The following is a 14,825-nucleotide window of genomic DNA, read 5'->3' as shown; positions in this document are numbered from 1 at the left end:
TGTAAAATACATAAATTTCTCTCTATATGCTTCATACAGTAAAGTTCGACTTACTGTTAAAGTACATGCAGGCATTTGGAGGGCATACAATGTGTGATGTGTACTGAGGATATCTGAACCTGTACAGCAAGTCCCACCAAATGATAAAATTATTAGACTAATGAAATTATCTTTGCTTTCACATTTCAGTCATTACAAATAACGTAACGCAACAAAAGATAATCTGCATTAACAGGAAGTCATCTGTCAATTAAATTCCACCTTACAAGTTGATTTCTTCATAATGTGCATATTGTTTTTTGGAAATGTCTTAATAAAGTTGATAATCAACCTGATGTGTTTATGAACTATAAGTGCAGAATTTCAAAAGACAAAGAAACGTTTCTTTAATTAGGTAGTTTTTAAATTTAATTTCCCTTTTTGTATTATTTTAATTATTCTGAATTATTGTGCTACCACAGAATTCACAAATTAAGGACTTTCAGGACACAGAATCCATTTTTTTTAATCTAAAAGGATCTAAGTGAGTAAGCATTCCTGTCTGGATGGACTTTGTGGAGGAGATGAACAAGACTTTACAGACACAGCTGTAACAACAAATGCCAGTGTGTGAAGTGCTCATTTTAGACAGAGAATTATGTGCTCTTGATATTTTTTGGCACTCCAGATGGGATGTAGGAGCAGGCAGAATTGTGTGAGGTTGACAGCAGATAGCAGTTCGCTCTGTCTTCATAGGCATCAGGCTGCCAGGACTCGGGTGTTGGAGGCCGAGGGGCCGACAGTGACAAAGCACTGAGAAACGGCCCAACAGAGACAAGAACTGCTAACTGTAGGTCTTCTGTACTAATCTGACAGTTTGTCTTTGATTTATTTCTTAATTTATACTCATTCTTTGACTTCCATGTATCCAGAAGGCATCATTAAGCGCAGCTTCACTTTCTTATACAGAGAGGTGTAATATGGTAAGCCCAACACCTGATCCTTGGGCACCTGGTTTTGTAGTGTGTCCTGTTAAATACTCCAACTGCTTTTAGGTTTGTTATCCACTAATATGTGAAAGCAAACTCTACAGTAACTTGAAAGAAACATTAACAGTTACAACATCAACTCATTTCTCCCATTGGATAACATTTATTCTGAGCCTTGTTCTTCGTCTCTTTGATGCCCACCAGTCTCATAATAACAAGACTGTGTTCTGTCATGTCTGATGTATTTGCAGTTTCAAACTCCTCCATAATTTATTATTGACACACTCATTGTAGCTTTCCTCCTTTCTCTTATGTTATTAATTAAAACTGATAGCAAAACAGGTCTTAATGTTATTGTGCTGTTTATACAAGCACAGGCATCATCTTTTAAAATCTTTGAAACAAACATCTAAATAGAGATAGCAGCTTAAGTTCAGTTTTGGTTTTGCAGGATCTCAGTGCTGCTTTTGACACAGTCACCCATCACATCCTAATAGACCATCTGGAAAGTTGGGTGGGAATCCGGTCCGTTTCTGAATTGGTTTGAATCCTGCTTGAAAGACAAGGACTACTTCCTGTCAATTGGTAAATCCTGGAGTTCCTCAAGGCTCCACTTTGGACCCTTTATCATTCAGCATCTTTATGCTCATGAAAACAAATGAAGTTTTTACAGGTCTCTCTTGCTGCTGCTCATGTAATCACACAGACCAAAAAGAGGGAACATATCACTCCAGTTCTCAGATCTCTATACCGCCTTCCTGTACACAAAAGTATTGATTTAATAATTCTGCTGCTGGTGTACAAGGCAATGAACGGTTCTGGGCTTAAAATATATATATCTGATCTGCTGACGCCATATGAGCCACTGAGACTACTAAGGTCATCTTGGTCAGGTTTCCGAGAGTTAAAACTAAATAAAGAGAATCAGAATTTAGTTTTTATGCTCCTAATATCTAGAACTACAAGAAAACCTCAAATCTGCTCTAAAACATGTCTTTTCTTTTAAATTTGATTTTCTAATTAAGATAGAGATTTTCCTTTTTCTATTTGAATGTATTTTCTCACATATTTACATTGATAGTTATGGGGATGATGAAAACTATGCCAATTATGATTTCCCGTTGATGTCTGTTTCTCTCCATCATGGAGAAGCACATTGGGTTGCCTGATGTATAAAATGTGTTTAATATAGAAATTTGCCTTCCCAAAAGTTTAGTTTAGAGAGAACCTGCGGGTTGAGCCCTAAAGTCAACATGAAAAATATTGGTAAAGAGGTGTGGCTCACATTGTCTTCCAGTTCCTGTTTGAGTAGCTGGTATTTTCTGTGGAGAAGTAAATGAGTCTCTTCTTTTGAGCTCAGTTGTGCTGCCAGCTTGTCACACTCATCTTTCATTCTGTCCAACTTGATCTGTAGCGCCACACACAGATCCTTGTCCGATGCTGCATCTGCCTAGAGGATAATGGAAAAGCTCAGAGGAATGATGAACAAAACATAAAACAATGAAATGAACTGAGACTATAAGTAAATAGTCATTTCCAGAGCTTTGCAGATCATCAATAAAACAGCAAGTTAAATGTAGCAGTGCTCCACAAACATTTTTGGAAGTTCTTAGGATCCTTAAAAGCGTGCTCATTTATGTCTGAAAAGTCTTACAAAGGAAAGTTTGGGACATTATTAAACACTTCACATTATCAAAATACATTCCCAGTCAAAAGTTTGGACACACTTTCCCATTAGACTTATTGGGATTATGTGTCCAAACTTTTAGCTGGCAGTGTACAATAAAGTAATATTAACAATAGTGACTGAGGACTGGGGCTGACAGTAACAGAAACAAGTAAAAACAGAAGAGCTGAGAATACAAAATCAGGACAGAAGCACCAGAGAAAGAGAAGTACCAAAGCAGAGACAAGGTGGAAAAGAAATCTAGAGTGAGAGGACAAGGACAAAGAAATTATAATAGTTTAATCTGCCTGTGACAGTTGACTGTGTCACAGTTGTAATACTGGCTTCAGGCTATGCTGTATGAATATTGGGTGGGCTTCTTTGGGACATCTGGTACACCCTTAGGCGAGTACTTAAAAACATTTCTGCAAACGCCCTTGTCCTTTCCACACAAGGAAATGACACCATTACAATGAGCTATGTCAGATATTAATGCCATTCAGCACAGCTAATGGGCTAAACTCAACCATATCAGGGAGGACCATGCCCCTTAAGAAACAGTGTACCCAGGAGGGCTCATCATTGAAGATATCGAAGTGAGGGAGGAGGCTGGGTGCTGCATGTCTCCTCTCTCCAGCACAGAGTTGATGAGACATCCAAACACTGATATATGGATTTTTAAATATTCACCCTTGGAGCTCCACAGGAGCAACAAGCACCATTAACAGCTCAGCAACCCTTGCTTGTACTCGGAGGATAAAGACCCGGCCAATGAAGAAAATAGCTCTAAATGAGAATTTTTTCTGCATTTCACTCGGTCTGAAAGACTCCAAATGTTTAACGGCGGAGGCAAGTTCCCCTGTGTCGAATCTAAATGTCAATTAGATCCTGGGACTCTGGGAGGAGATTCAACAAATTAAGTGAGAGTGTGACATCTGAAACATTATCCTGAGATCAGCAGCACTTTTGAGAGGATATTTAAAGGATTTGTTCAGCATTTCAAAGAAACATATGTACTAATTTTTCCTTCAAGAGATGAAGAGATTAACACCAATAGGGTTGTATAGCTCTGTCCAAAGGTAATAACAGCGTAACAGCCTCTCTAAAGCTCACAAATTAACAACCTTCATCTCTTTAATCTGCACCTAATGATTCTATGCTAGGCTGTTCCTTGGCTGGAAATAGCTGCTAGGCAACCAGCAGAGACTCAGGAAGTTACTGGTCCTGATTTAATTATTTAGTTTTTCAACAAAGCTTGTTTCAGTCAAAGTGAGGCTGCACTGACACTCGAGCTGAGCAACTGGCAAAATACAGAAGCGAAAAAATTAATTTTCAAATTTGTTTCTTTCGGAATCAATTCACATATTAATGCTGGACCTGACATGGGGCAAAAGAGAAAAGTGAGTGGATAGAAGAGAAAAGGAAAGTGAAGAAAAGAGAGAGGAAATAAGAATGCACCAGATATAAAGGAACAGCTGTTCAAACAAAACAAAAAAAAAAACAAAAAAAACAAAAAAAAAAAAACAGGCAACCAGGTGCCACACCTGTTAGGAAACAGAAAGAAAACTACAGCATCTGCAAGAAAATATAGCTGACAGTCATCTGGAGTATCTATAAAAAGATAGACAAGCTGGAAAAAACATGAATCACAACAACAACAACAAAAAAAACATCAAACACACACACACAAAAGAACATAACTGCAGTAATGGTGATTAAACCCACAGGACAACACAGTGATTGTATCAGAATGCATGTTAATGAATCTGAGAACAAAATATCAAGAATAAATAGTGATCAGTTAGTGATCGTGCAAAGGCAACTTATGCAAAGATCCAAGGCAGATCTAGAGGCCCCAAGTCCTGGAAGACCAGCACCCACCACAGAGCACACATCCCAGCCAGACCAGCCACACAGGGACGAACATACATCCACCCACAAGAGAAACACAAAACTACCCCATCGCCCCCACCCACGTTAAGCCCTGTAAAATAACTTTTGAGTGGATCTGTATTTCCAAAAGGGCCTACCTTAAGTTCTCGCAGTTCTGCCTGCATTTCATCTCTCTCTTGACTGTAGAGTTTGAGCATCTCCTGCACCTCACGGTCCTTCCTCATCCTGCCGCCTTCTCTTGTGGCCCTCATGTTGTCCAGCTCCTTCTGGTGAACCTCTCTCTCAAGCTGCAGCTGCTGGCTGAGGGACGCTCGCTCCTCATGCACTGCTGTCAGCTTGGCTTTAAACTCCGAGGCGTCCTTCTGCAACTCCTTCCTGGTGCTCTCCTCCTCAGCCAACCGCTGAGATAGCTGAGCATGAGCTGTGGTCATCTGCTTAAGGCTGGCCTGGAGCTCAGCCTGCACATCCTGGTCCCTCTGACAACGACGGGCTTGTGTGTCCGCTTGCTCTTGAAGCTTCTGGTTTTCTTCTTTCAGTCTTGCATGGATGGCGGCCTGACGCCGAGTTTCCTGCTCCAAGGCAGCTGAGGCCTCCTTCACCTGTGGATACGAGTCTTTAATTAGTAAAAAGTGTTTTGCTACATTAGTTTTCCACTGTATTTTTTTAAATATTAAATGTTTTGTACATTTTGATTGCAAAAGATGTCCTGTGTCTGGATGTTCAGCCACACACCTCCTGGATTTCCTGCCGCAGCAACAGCTGCTTTTGGCGAGTCTCTGACAGTTCCACGTCCTTGCAGTGGAGTTCCTCTTCACGCTGGGCCAAACGACCCAGGATTTCAGCGAGTTCCCTGCGGGCTGCCTCGGTCTGCTGGCTCAGCACCTTTAGATGGGCCTGTGAGCTTTCCCTTTCCTTGGCTGCCTGGAGGGAGGAAAAAGTCATGGAACAAAAGAGTCAAAAAGGAAAAAGACAAATGAAGAAGAGGAGGAGGAGGAGGATGTACACAGAGGAGCTCTAACAGTAATGATGAGAGGAGGAGAAAGAGTGACAGTGAGACAGAGGGAGGAAAACATATGCACTACCAGCTCTTAGCTGATAGGAAAATGCTAACACTCAGCTCTCTGATAAGGGACAATGGTCAGGTCTGTTCAAGGCAGATTGCTTCTAATGCTCTGGCTTTGACTGGAATTTGCAAAGACTTTGCTGCAGCTCAGAAGCTAATCATTTAATTGAGCACTTGATTCTCTTCCCTAATTCATTAAAGGGGCAGGAATGATTTTGTAATTAATTCATATCACGTGGAACATGCCTGTCTGTCTGTTACCGTGAGCATGACAGCGTCGGCTGTGAGTTTGGAGGTGACTTGCTCAGTTCAGACGGAATGGAAGTCACTGGGAGGTGACGTTTTAAGCCGATTACAATCAACCGTTGATTAAAATAACTCAAACATTGGAACAAACTAAGCAAAGTTTATAGTTTTTGGTAAATCTTGGTCAAGTTCAACCAAGAGCAAAAGAAAAACAGGCGTGTAATTCATGGCTAAACTGTACTTGGGGGAGATTCTGCAGCTGTGAACGTTGGTTTACTATAAAGATTTGCTGGAGCACAAAAAGGAACTTGGTTCTGTTTTCTTCCATTAATTCACACCTCTATTGAAGTGACCCTCTTGACTCCACTCCACCATTCTCTTCCTGAGGGAAGACCTGGAAATCTGGAGTCCTCTATAACTCCTGGAGCCCATTGTTACAGCATGAGAGAGGATACGGTAAATAGTCTGAAAGCTTAAACCACACAGCCAAGAATCACATTTATTTCCTCTGTCTGCAGCTGAACCATGGACAGCTGGCTGGTTTGCCCCGAATATTTCACAGAGCTTTGTATTTTTCTTTTTTTTTGTTCTGTTACAGATCATGTGGTGGTATATTTAAACACAAACTAGAAATCAGAATTTCCAACTAAAAACTGGTAAAAAAAAAAAAAAAAAAAGGGAAGAAGAATGCAGTTAGAAGTCATTTATTTGTGGGGATACAAAATATTGATGATAGAACTAGTACGGCTTTATTAGCTAATATATTTCAACAATCTCTAATAAAAACAAGAACAAGCACAAATCTTAGTTGTGGCGTTATGATCAGTTTGAAAGCTGTGATTAATCTGATTAAACATTTCACAACCCTAATATACACACACACACACACATATATATATGTATATATTATATTATTTAAATTATAAATATAATGGAACTCTTAATCAGAAAACACAGGGTATCAAATCAGTAACGGACAGAAAAAAATGGTATTGGAACATCTCTAATTTTTTATAATTATAACATTTCTTTTCAAAGTTCTGCAGATGACCTGCAAAATTATTTTTTCTTTAAAAGCAGTGAGGGATTCATCCTATTTATTAGTGCAGCCCAAATTAATTTAAACAGTTGATGTTTTTAAATTTCTTTAAATTAAATTAAAATAAAACAGAAATAGTCATTTGTTAACTGTTAATCCAGATAATGGCAGTGCTCTGGGCCAGTTATTCTTCCTTCATGGTTCTTTTACATTTTTTACACAGGTGACTGCAGTTATTCAATCTAGCTTTTTCCAACTGAGTTAGCTAGCTAAGGTAAAGCCATCCCTCCCTGATGTCTTTGAACAAGTCATTGTTTTGTTCATTACTTGCAGATTGGACTACGACAACTCTCTTTATTTGGGTTTGGACCAGTCCTCTGTTCGTTTCCAGCTGGTTCAAAATGCAGCCACTCGTCTGCTTACTGGTCCAAACTAGAAGGAGCATTCATTTTTAGTCTTGTGCTTTATTGTCTTGTCTTACATCTTGGTTTAATCATTTTATTGTTTTACTGTCTTGTATTTTTTTAGCTGTATTTCAGTTTGTTAAGCACTTTGGGCGCCCCCTGATTTGCAGGGGGCGGAAGCTGGATGACCTTTCTGTGTGGTGTCGTAACTTTAACATACATATCTGAACAGCTCACTAAATGCCAGTTTTTGTTTTTTATATTTTGTTACTTTAGACAGAAAATTATATGCTCTTAAGAAAAAATTTTTTTTTTACGATATGTCCCCTTTAATGTCATTTATTAAATGACCGCCTCTGATGCTGCGAAAAGTCAAAACGTCGAGTCGCAGTGAAAAGGTCGAGTCGCCTCGTTCTACAAAATGAGCCGATGGATTTCTTTGGTTCATGTTATATTAAACCTTGGTCATTTGAATCAGTTATTGTGATAGTTTGTCTGACTCAAGATACGTTTTCTAACATATGAAAACACCATTAACTTTTTTTAACCAAAGCTGAACTTAAATTTCCTCCATACTGGAAAACAAAACAGATTTTTTTTTCCTCTTTGGTCTTAGGCGTTTTTAAAAGGCAGTTAATCAAACATGTTTTAACCTAATACAAAGTTACAGTCAACTGGACACAATGAGTTCAAGGGAAAATTGTCACAAACACACACTGACACATAAAAACATCTTAAAACACTATTTCAGGCAGAAAAAATCAATTCACTGGTGACCAGCAAGATTCAACATAAAGGTGTGTTATTTAAGACCAAAGCTTCAAAAGAAACCGAGATTAGGGTCAAGTGGGTATAAAAAAACGGATGGAATGAATCTTTTTCAACCAACCTGCGCGGTCTTGTCGGTATAAAGTTGAGCTGTGGACCTCGCCTCCTCCAGCTCTTTCTCCATTTTTCTACACTTTGCCCTCCACCTGTGCACAGCGTCTTGGGCCCTGGTCTTTAGTTCGTCTCTGCTCCTGGTGCTCTCCTGGAGTAACGCTTCCATCTCTCTCCTCTCTGTCTGCCCTCGGCTCTGAAAGGATGACTGAACTTAAGAATGAAGTCTATATTTGATCTCTGTAATATGGAGCAATGTCTTTTTTTTATTCCCCCTCCCCCATAGGGCATCACAAAAGAAAGAGTAGAATGTTTTTCCTAAGTCTGGTATTAAAGGATCTTATTGCTGTAGCACTACATTTTTAATTCTGAGCATTATCATTCTATGATTTTCTGTCCCAGATAGAGGCAATACATGGAATATTCACATTCATATTGTTGGTGCAAAAAGACTGATTAGTCAATGATTTGCAATTAGGGTCCTTTCTAAGTTGTCTGTTGTAGGTGCAGCACAGCTTCACCCATTGATTCTGGGCCTTTTTTATGTTTTAATCATTTGGTGGCTTGAACACAAACAAAACAAAAAACATTCCCCTAAAATGTACAGATAAATCCAGCAGCCGTTTTGTGTTAAAGTGCACCATCTTGCAGTGCTGTCATTACTGCAGTCCTAATTACCTCATATCTGCTACCGCCTGCCGACATGGACAGCAGCATGGGTAACTGGACCGACCACGTCAGCCAGTGTCCCACAGTTAATGATAAGGGCATCTTATCTGGAGCGCTCAAAGTTAGTCTATTTTTGTATTGGTTAGACACCAGTGTATTAATGTAAACTCTGGTTTATCTTCCAAGAACTGCTTTTAATGGCCAGCAATCCACACTTGAACATGAACCACTAATCTGGTTAATAGCTCTAAATGTTTGCAAAGGCAGTTCCTTTTTTATTTGACATTATTTTGTTATAACTAGGCTTTAGGCTGCAGGACACCATGTACATGATTTGTTATGTTACTGACTGAATGAAATGTATTTTCTGGTCACAAGGTTGCCCTGACAAGAGCAAATCACGTAACATTTCACCATATCTGCCAAATTACTTAGCCCTTGTCTCTTACATTAGCATACCTTTTGAGCCACACTGAACTTGACAGCTACATGGATACGTAGAATTTAAAGTCAAATTGACTGTTCACCTAAATTGACCGTGTAGTTGCTGGAATAAAATCCAGTCTTTCCACCGCTGTTGTATTGGCAGGTTGCTGCCTTCCCACCCCTGGGGGTCAAGTTGTTTAAAGCTACCTTTCCTGTAGAACAGGTTTACACCTGGTCCTTTTATTAAAAATAATCTGATGTTATTTATCTTATTTACAAGACAAGATGTCATTTATTTTCTTCTCGCTGTTACACACACAATCCCACCAGAAGACAGCGTGTCAACCATTGCTGACCCACCCGTGTCAGACATGGCAGTCTTCATGAAGGTCTCTGTTCTTGACATTCACTTTTTGCCACAACTGAAGGTTTCCACGACTGTTAGAACAGCCAAGAACTGCACAAGTCCTTCCAGATTTCTTTGACCCAATTAAGAAATAGTGCAATTCTCTAAAATGCTAAGAAATGCCACCACAGCAACAGTGGAGGGTTCACTTTCGGTATTTTCCTAGATTAGTCCATAGATAGCTACCTATCGTTCTTTTTATGCATAGTCTTGACACAAATATTTTGCAGATATGTATATATATATATATACAGTCATGGACAAAATTGGACCTTTAACATGCTTATCTATAATTTTCTTTCTAATCTCCTGAGACAACTCTTTCCTTTGCTTCCTCTGGTCCATATTGAGTGTGGTACACACCATGTCACCAAACAGCACAGTGACTACCTGTAGCTTATATATAGGCCCATTGACTGGTTACAAGATCGTAGACACCTGTAATGCTAATTAGTGGACACACCTTGGATTAACACGTCCCTTTGGTCACATTATTTTCAGTCTTTTGTAGGGGTACCATCATTTTTGTCCAGGCCTGTTTCATGAGTTTATTTTTTTAAATAATTCTGTTGAAACATGGTTGAAAAGCAATGTCTGACTTTCATTGGTTAAATTTCATAGAATTTTTATTTATTATTACTTTTGTGAGATTCAAGTTATTTCTGTGACCATTGTGATATTTTCTTTCATTAACCAAAGGGTACCAACAATTTTGTCCATGACTGTATATGTAGATACATTGAAGAGAATTTTAGTGTAGTTTTATTAGCCAGTACATTTCAACAATAAGTTTTAACAAGTACTAGAACAAGTATAGAAATGGCCTCTTGGTTGTGGCTCAAAGATCAATTTTGGGTCCAGCCTTGTTTGCACTATATATAGCCCAGTTTCCATCAACCGGCTCAGGACGGGTTGGTATGCACTTTTTGTGTTTCCACAGGCAAAAGTGGAAAGGAGGGCAGAATATCTGTGAGGTTTTCTCTGGACTTTAGCACAGAATTCTACTCATCCTAAAATACCTGTATGTCTCTCAGTTGGTCCAGCATTCGTAGCTGCTGCTGCTCCTGCCCCGCCAGGTCTGATGAGAGCTCCTGGTATGTGGAAAGAAGAAAGGTCACGGTTTGCATTTTAATGAAAGTAAAAAAAAAATTATTGAAAGATAGTCACAAAAAAGGGATGCAGAAACATAAGTTTCAACAAATGTGGAAAAAAGGGCATGTGAGGCTACCCTAAAATATCTAAACCCCGTTTAGGTATTTACAACATTGTTAGTTGGGGGTAATTAGTCATACACTGATTAGTCTTAGACAAATTAAGACTGCATAGAAATACTTCCACTCCGTTCTCCTCATTATACTTCATTTTTGCTCATTTACCACTAAAATGAACAATTCTTGTGTTGATTTGATCCAAATATAAGAACCGTAAGAGATGCCTCGGGTGATGCATGCAAACACCCACTTCATCTCTTTACACAAACTCTGCAGCAGGGGAGGTGTGGGTGTTTAAATGTGTCTCAGTGAAAGGAACAGCAGAGATTAGAGGATTGTTCCAGTGCTTAAAATGAAGACATTTCCATTTTTATACTCATACTGGGTGAAATCATGAATACCACCAAATACCAAAGAATTGAAATAGATTTTTCTTGTTTTTAATGAAGGTAGTGATACACTGCACAAGTTTGAGAAGAACACATTGAGGCTGGTTAACAACCAATCTATTCAAACTGTCACTTAATCTGACGAGGTTAAAAGGATCGAGAGGTACAGAGTTGGCAGATATGACCATGGATAAGAGGCAGACTGAAATATTCCTGTTCAGGGTAAAGATGGCAAGGATGGTAAAGTTAGAAACGTCTTGTGTCGTAGTCATTTTAAATCCCACTAAGAAATACTCATTTGGATGTTTCTCCAAAGCGATTTTCTCCACCGTGCTGAAACCATGCTTGTTTTTATGCTTACATTAGCTAGCTTCTTGTTCCTGTCCTTCAATAAAACTGAGGTTACTCTAACTATTAGCATTATAACCTTACTGTTTCTTTTTTTTTTTTATTGATGATGGTGCAGGAAAAATCCAGATTACTAGGATAGAGATGAACTATACCGCTACTGTAGCTCCACCAGCTCATGACCTCACTAAACCACAGTCATAAGAACATAAGAATATGTTTTAAAATATTGTTGGATAGCAATTTGCGATCTGCTTCTAAAAGTTTGTGTTTTTGGGCTCCCAAAATCGCAGGTTCCATGTAAAAAAAAAACAGCAAAAAAAACAAAAACTTAAGCAGATACACCTCCACTTGTCTGTGTGGACATGGCCTCAATTTTAACAATTCTGTACAGTCAAAGATCCTTGAGGTGTCTCTAAAGAGCAGGATGGATTTATGCTTTTGTGTTGTTTCCACCTAATTCTAAACCTATCATCTGAATGTTGCAGCTGAAATGGGAACTCTGCCTCAAGGTTAGACATGTTGTTTGCTCAGACCTTGGTTGAAATTAGTGGTTATTTGAGTTCCTCATATCTTCAGGAAATTCAATCCCCTTAATTCCTCATTCTGATGCTCAGTTTGACCTTCAGCAAGTCATCTTGGCCATGTCTACATGACTAAATGTATTGAGTTGCTGTCATGTGATTAGCTGATGAGCTACTTGTTAACAAGTAGTTGAACGGGTGGCCGGTAAGTGTAGTGCTGAACAGGAGAGTAACCTAAAACTAGCCAGTCTGAGTGCAAAAACCTGACCTTGGATGATCCAAAACCTTCTGCTTTTAAGGATTAACTGATATCAGACATAAATCAGACTCTCTCCACAATTTTTCCTCTTACACACCTTCAACTTTAAGCTGAGTTGGAGTGTCTCCTTCTCCTTACAGTCCAGAGCCCTCTTCAGTTCTTCAACCTCACTGAGGACTGAAGACTTGCGCAACTGAGCTCGCAGCTCGGCCACTTCCTTCTCCAGGTCTGAGCGATCTACACAGACGATAAACACCAAGACACAACATGACTGAAGGTGCAGACAAGTGGCTCAGAACACATAATGACAACAAACTAAAAGACAAGCAGGAAAAAAAAAACCTTGAATACGTTGTGAAGTGATTTAAATAATAAAGACATTATTTTTTAACTATTTTCTGTCATTTCCTTGAAAAAAATCTCAGATTTTACAGGCTTGTTTACAAGGTTCACTGTCAGTCAGTTGGTTACTTTGACCAAGTCTTAACCATATGTGAACTGAATATAAATTAAGTGGATAAAAGAAGATATCCAAGTATGACATTAATACCAAAGACTGAGATCAAGTAGTCATCCATGTTTTTCAAATAATTTTAATATGTATTCCTCGATCGATTCTTTATCGTCTCAGTAAAACTCAAGTTGTCCTTTCACCATGTTTACTCTTACTGGCCCTGCAGCAAGCCTCTCCTGGTCCATCACTCTGCATTTTCCTCTGCTGATCTCAGCTCTACCAGTAGCCCAGTAAACTGTATTAATGAAGTTCACTGGTTCAGGAGTCTGACTGTAAAGACCTCACACACACCCTGTGATCTTGGGATTTCATTGGGTTCCTATATTTGCTGTCTACAAACTTCAGAATATTAAGTAAAGCCACTACAAAACATGGCTCATGCTATAAGCCCCAAACAGAAAGGTCTAGTATACTTTATTAAAAATCTTAAAATTAAGAATTAAAACTCACACTTTCTCCTTAAGACTTAAGGAAGCCAAATTTAAGGAAAAGTTGGAAACATGCATAACCTTGAGATGCCCTAGTTTTTTCTTTTTAATTTAACTCTTTAGTCTTTTTACTGTTTTCTTTTTCTCACTCCGATGTGTTTTGCTGTACATTAAGCCAAACAGAAAAAATAGAATTTTGTAAATTTACTTACATGAAATAATGGAAGTACGTGATTCTAAATACAATTAAAAACATTTTCTTAAAATACAGGCATTAATGCATAAAACTAACTAAGGAATGTGAGAATTGTGATCTTTTAAACCAGCCCTTAAACCACTGTTGAAATTCATCCTCCTGTTTCTTCTGCTTTCTATCCTCCAGACAATTCAGTACTTGACCCTTCCAGTTCACCTCTTGCCCCTTCCTGGTCAGTGTGGTTTCCATGCAGCTGAGCACTGAGCTGAGGACTCTCCAGTCGTGCCCTCTGAAGCCCTGTTTTCTCTGTCCTTGTCCTTAACAGCTCGCTGCGCATATCCTCCACCTGGGGAATCATCAACAGAGCCAGCAGACTGAGAAAAGACATCTAACTGTAGGCAGTGGGCAAAACAACAGAGATCTGTAGGGCCTTTTCACAGCTTACTGCTGTGTCTCAGCGTTTTCTGTACGTCTGGATGCTAAATCAGGCAGAAAACCAGAAACAAACCTGTTGCACTAGAGAATCCCTGCTGTCTTCAGACTGCTCCAGTAATCTCCTGGCTCTCTCCAGCTCCTGCTCCATCTGAGAAGAGCAGAAAAATGACAATCAAGGTAATAAATTTACAGAAGCAAGTTAATGACAGCACTGACTATTAATAAAAAAAAAAAAAACTTGGGACAAGGCCATGCTTACCACTGTAGCATTTCCTCTTCTGCACTTCATGGTGCATCAAATCTTTCCAACTGAGAAAAGGTCTGAGCACTATTACCCTCATACCATCAGAAATGCAAGGTTTTGAACCAAGAACAGATAACAAGCTTTCCTCTTTCACATGGACACATTTAAACAGAGATGGGTTCATTTTCTCAGAATCTTTTGATAAGCTTATGTATTTTAGATGGACTGTTCAAATACTTGTTTCACAGCTAGCTGACTAACTTTAATGATGACTGCTGATAGTTGAACATCTACCCATTTTTACTTCTTATATACTCTAGTTGGAGGTGGTGCAGGAGGTGGTAACAGAGGTGGAACAGGCCTGTTTTGTGGTTACTTTCACACATCAAGCCACCATCGCTACATGAGAATGAAACATTGAAACGAAGAATGACGTATGAGATTAACACACCAGGGGATTTAAATGCGTAAACAACAAGCACCAAATCATACATACTGCATGATAAGTCTAAATATTTTAACATGTTGTCATTGTGAGCAACACTGTGCTACTTATGGGTAACTGAGGAGATGGAAGGAGGAATATACTGTCTGCCCCAAAAACAAAAATAAAATAAA

At 39.0% G+C, this 14,825-nt stretch overlaps 1 protein-coding gene across 6 annotated transcripts in view; it reads right to left on the bottom strand.

The window, feature by feature from the left end:
• LOC121633964 (centrosomal protein of 128 kDa) overlaps positions 1-14,825 on the bottom strand; it is a 58,802-nt gene that overhangs the window by 30,492 nt on the left and 13,485 nt on the right. For 3 of the 6 annotated variants that reach the window (XM_041976323.1, XM_041976328.1, XM_041976329.1), the window contains 8 exons: positions 14,037-14,111; positions 13,745-13,874; positions 12,488-12,627; positions 10,679-10,750; positions 8,169-8,366; positions 5,260-5,448; positions 4,665-5,126; positions 2,254-2,418 (listed from right to left, as the gene is read on the bottom strand). In XM_041976323.1, coding sequence (XP_041832257.1) covers positions 2,254-2,418; positions 4,665-5,126; positions 5,260-5,448; positions 8,169-8,366; positions 10,679-10,750; positions 12,488-12,627; positions 13,745-13,874; positions 14,037-14,111 — 1,431 coding nt within the window. The remainder of the gene's footprint in view (positions 1-2,253; positions 2,419-4,664; positions 5,127-5,259; positions 5,449-8,168; positions 8,367-10,678; positions 10,751-12,487; positions 12,628-13,744; positions 13,875-14,036; positions 14,112-14,825) is intronic. The other 3 variants (XM_041976326.1, XM_041976325.1, XM_041976327.1) reach the window with 3 other exon arrangements.

The sequence above is a fragment of the Melanotaenia boesemani genome, chromosome 22 (assembly GCF_017639745.1).
Source record: "Melanotaenia boesemani isolate fMelBoe1 chromosome 22, fMelBoe1.pri, whole genome shotgun sequence".
NCBI lineage: Eukaryota > Metazoa > Chordata > Actinopteri > Atheriniformes > Melanotaeniidae > Melanotaenia > Melanotaenia boesemani.
Note: the sequence above shows the minus strand (reverse complement) of the source record. Positions and strands in the feature narration are given on the sequence as shown.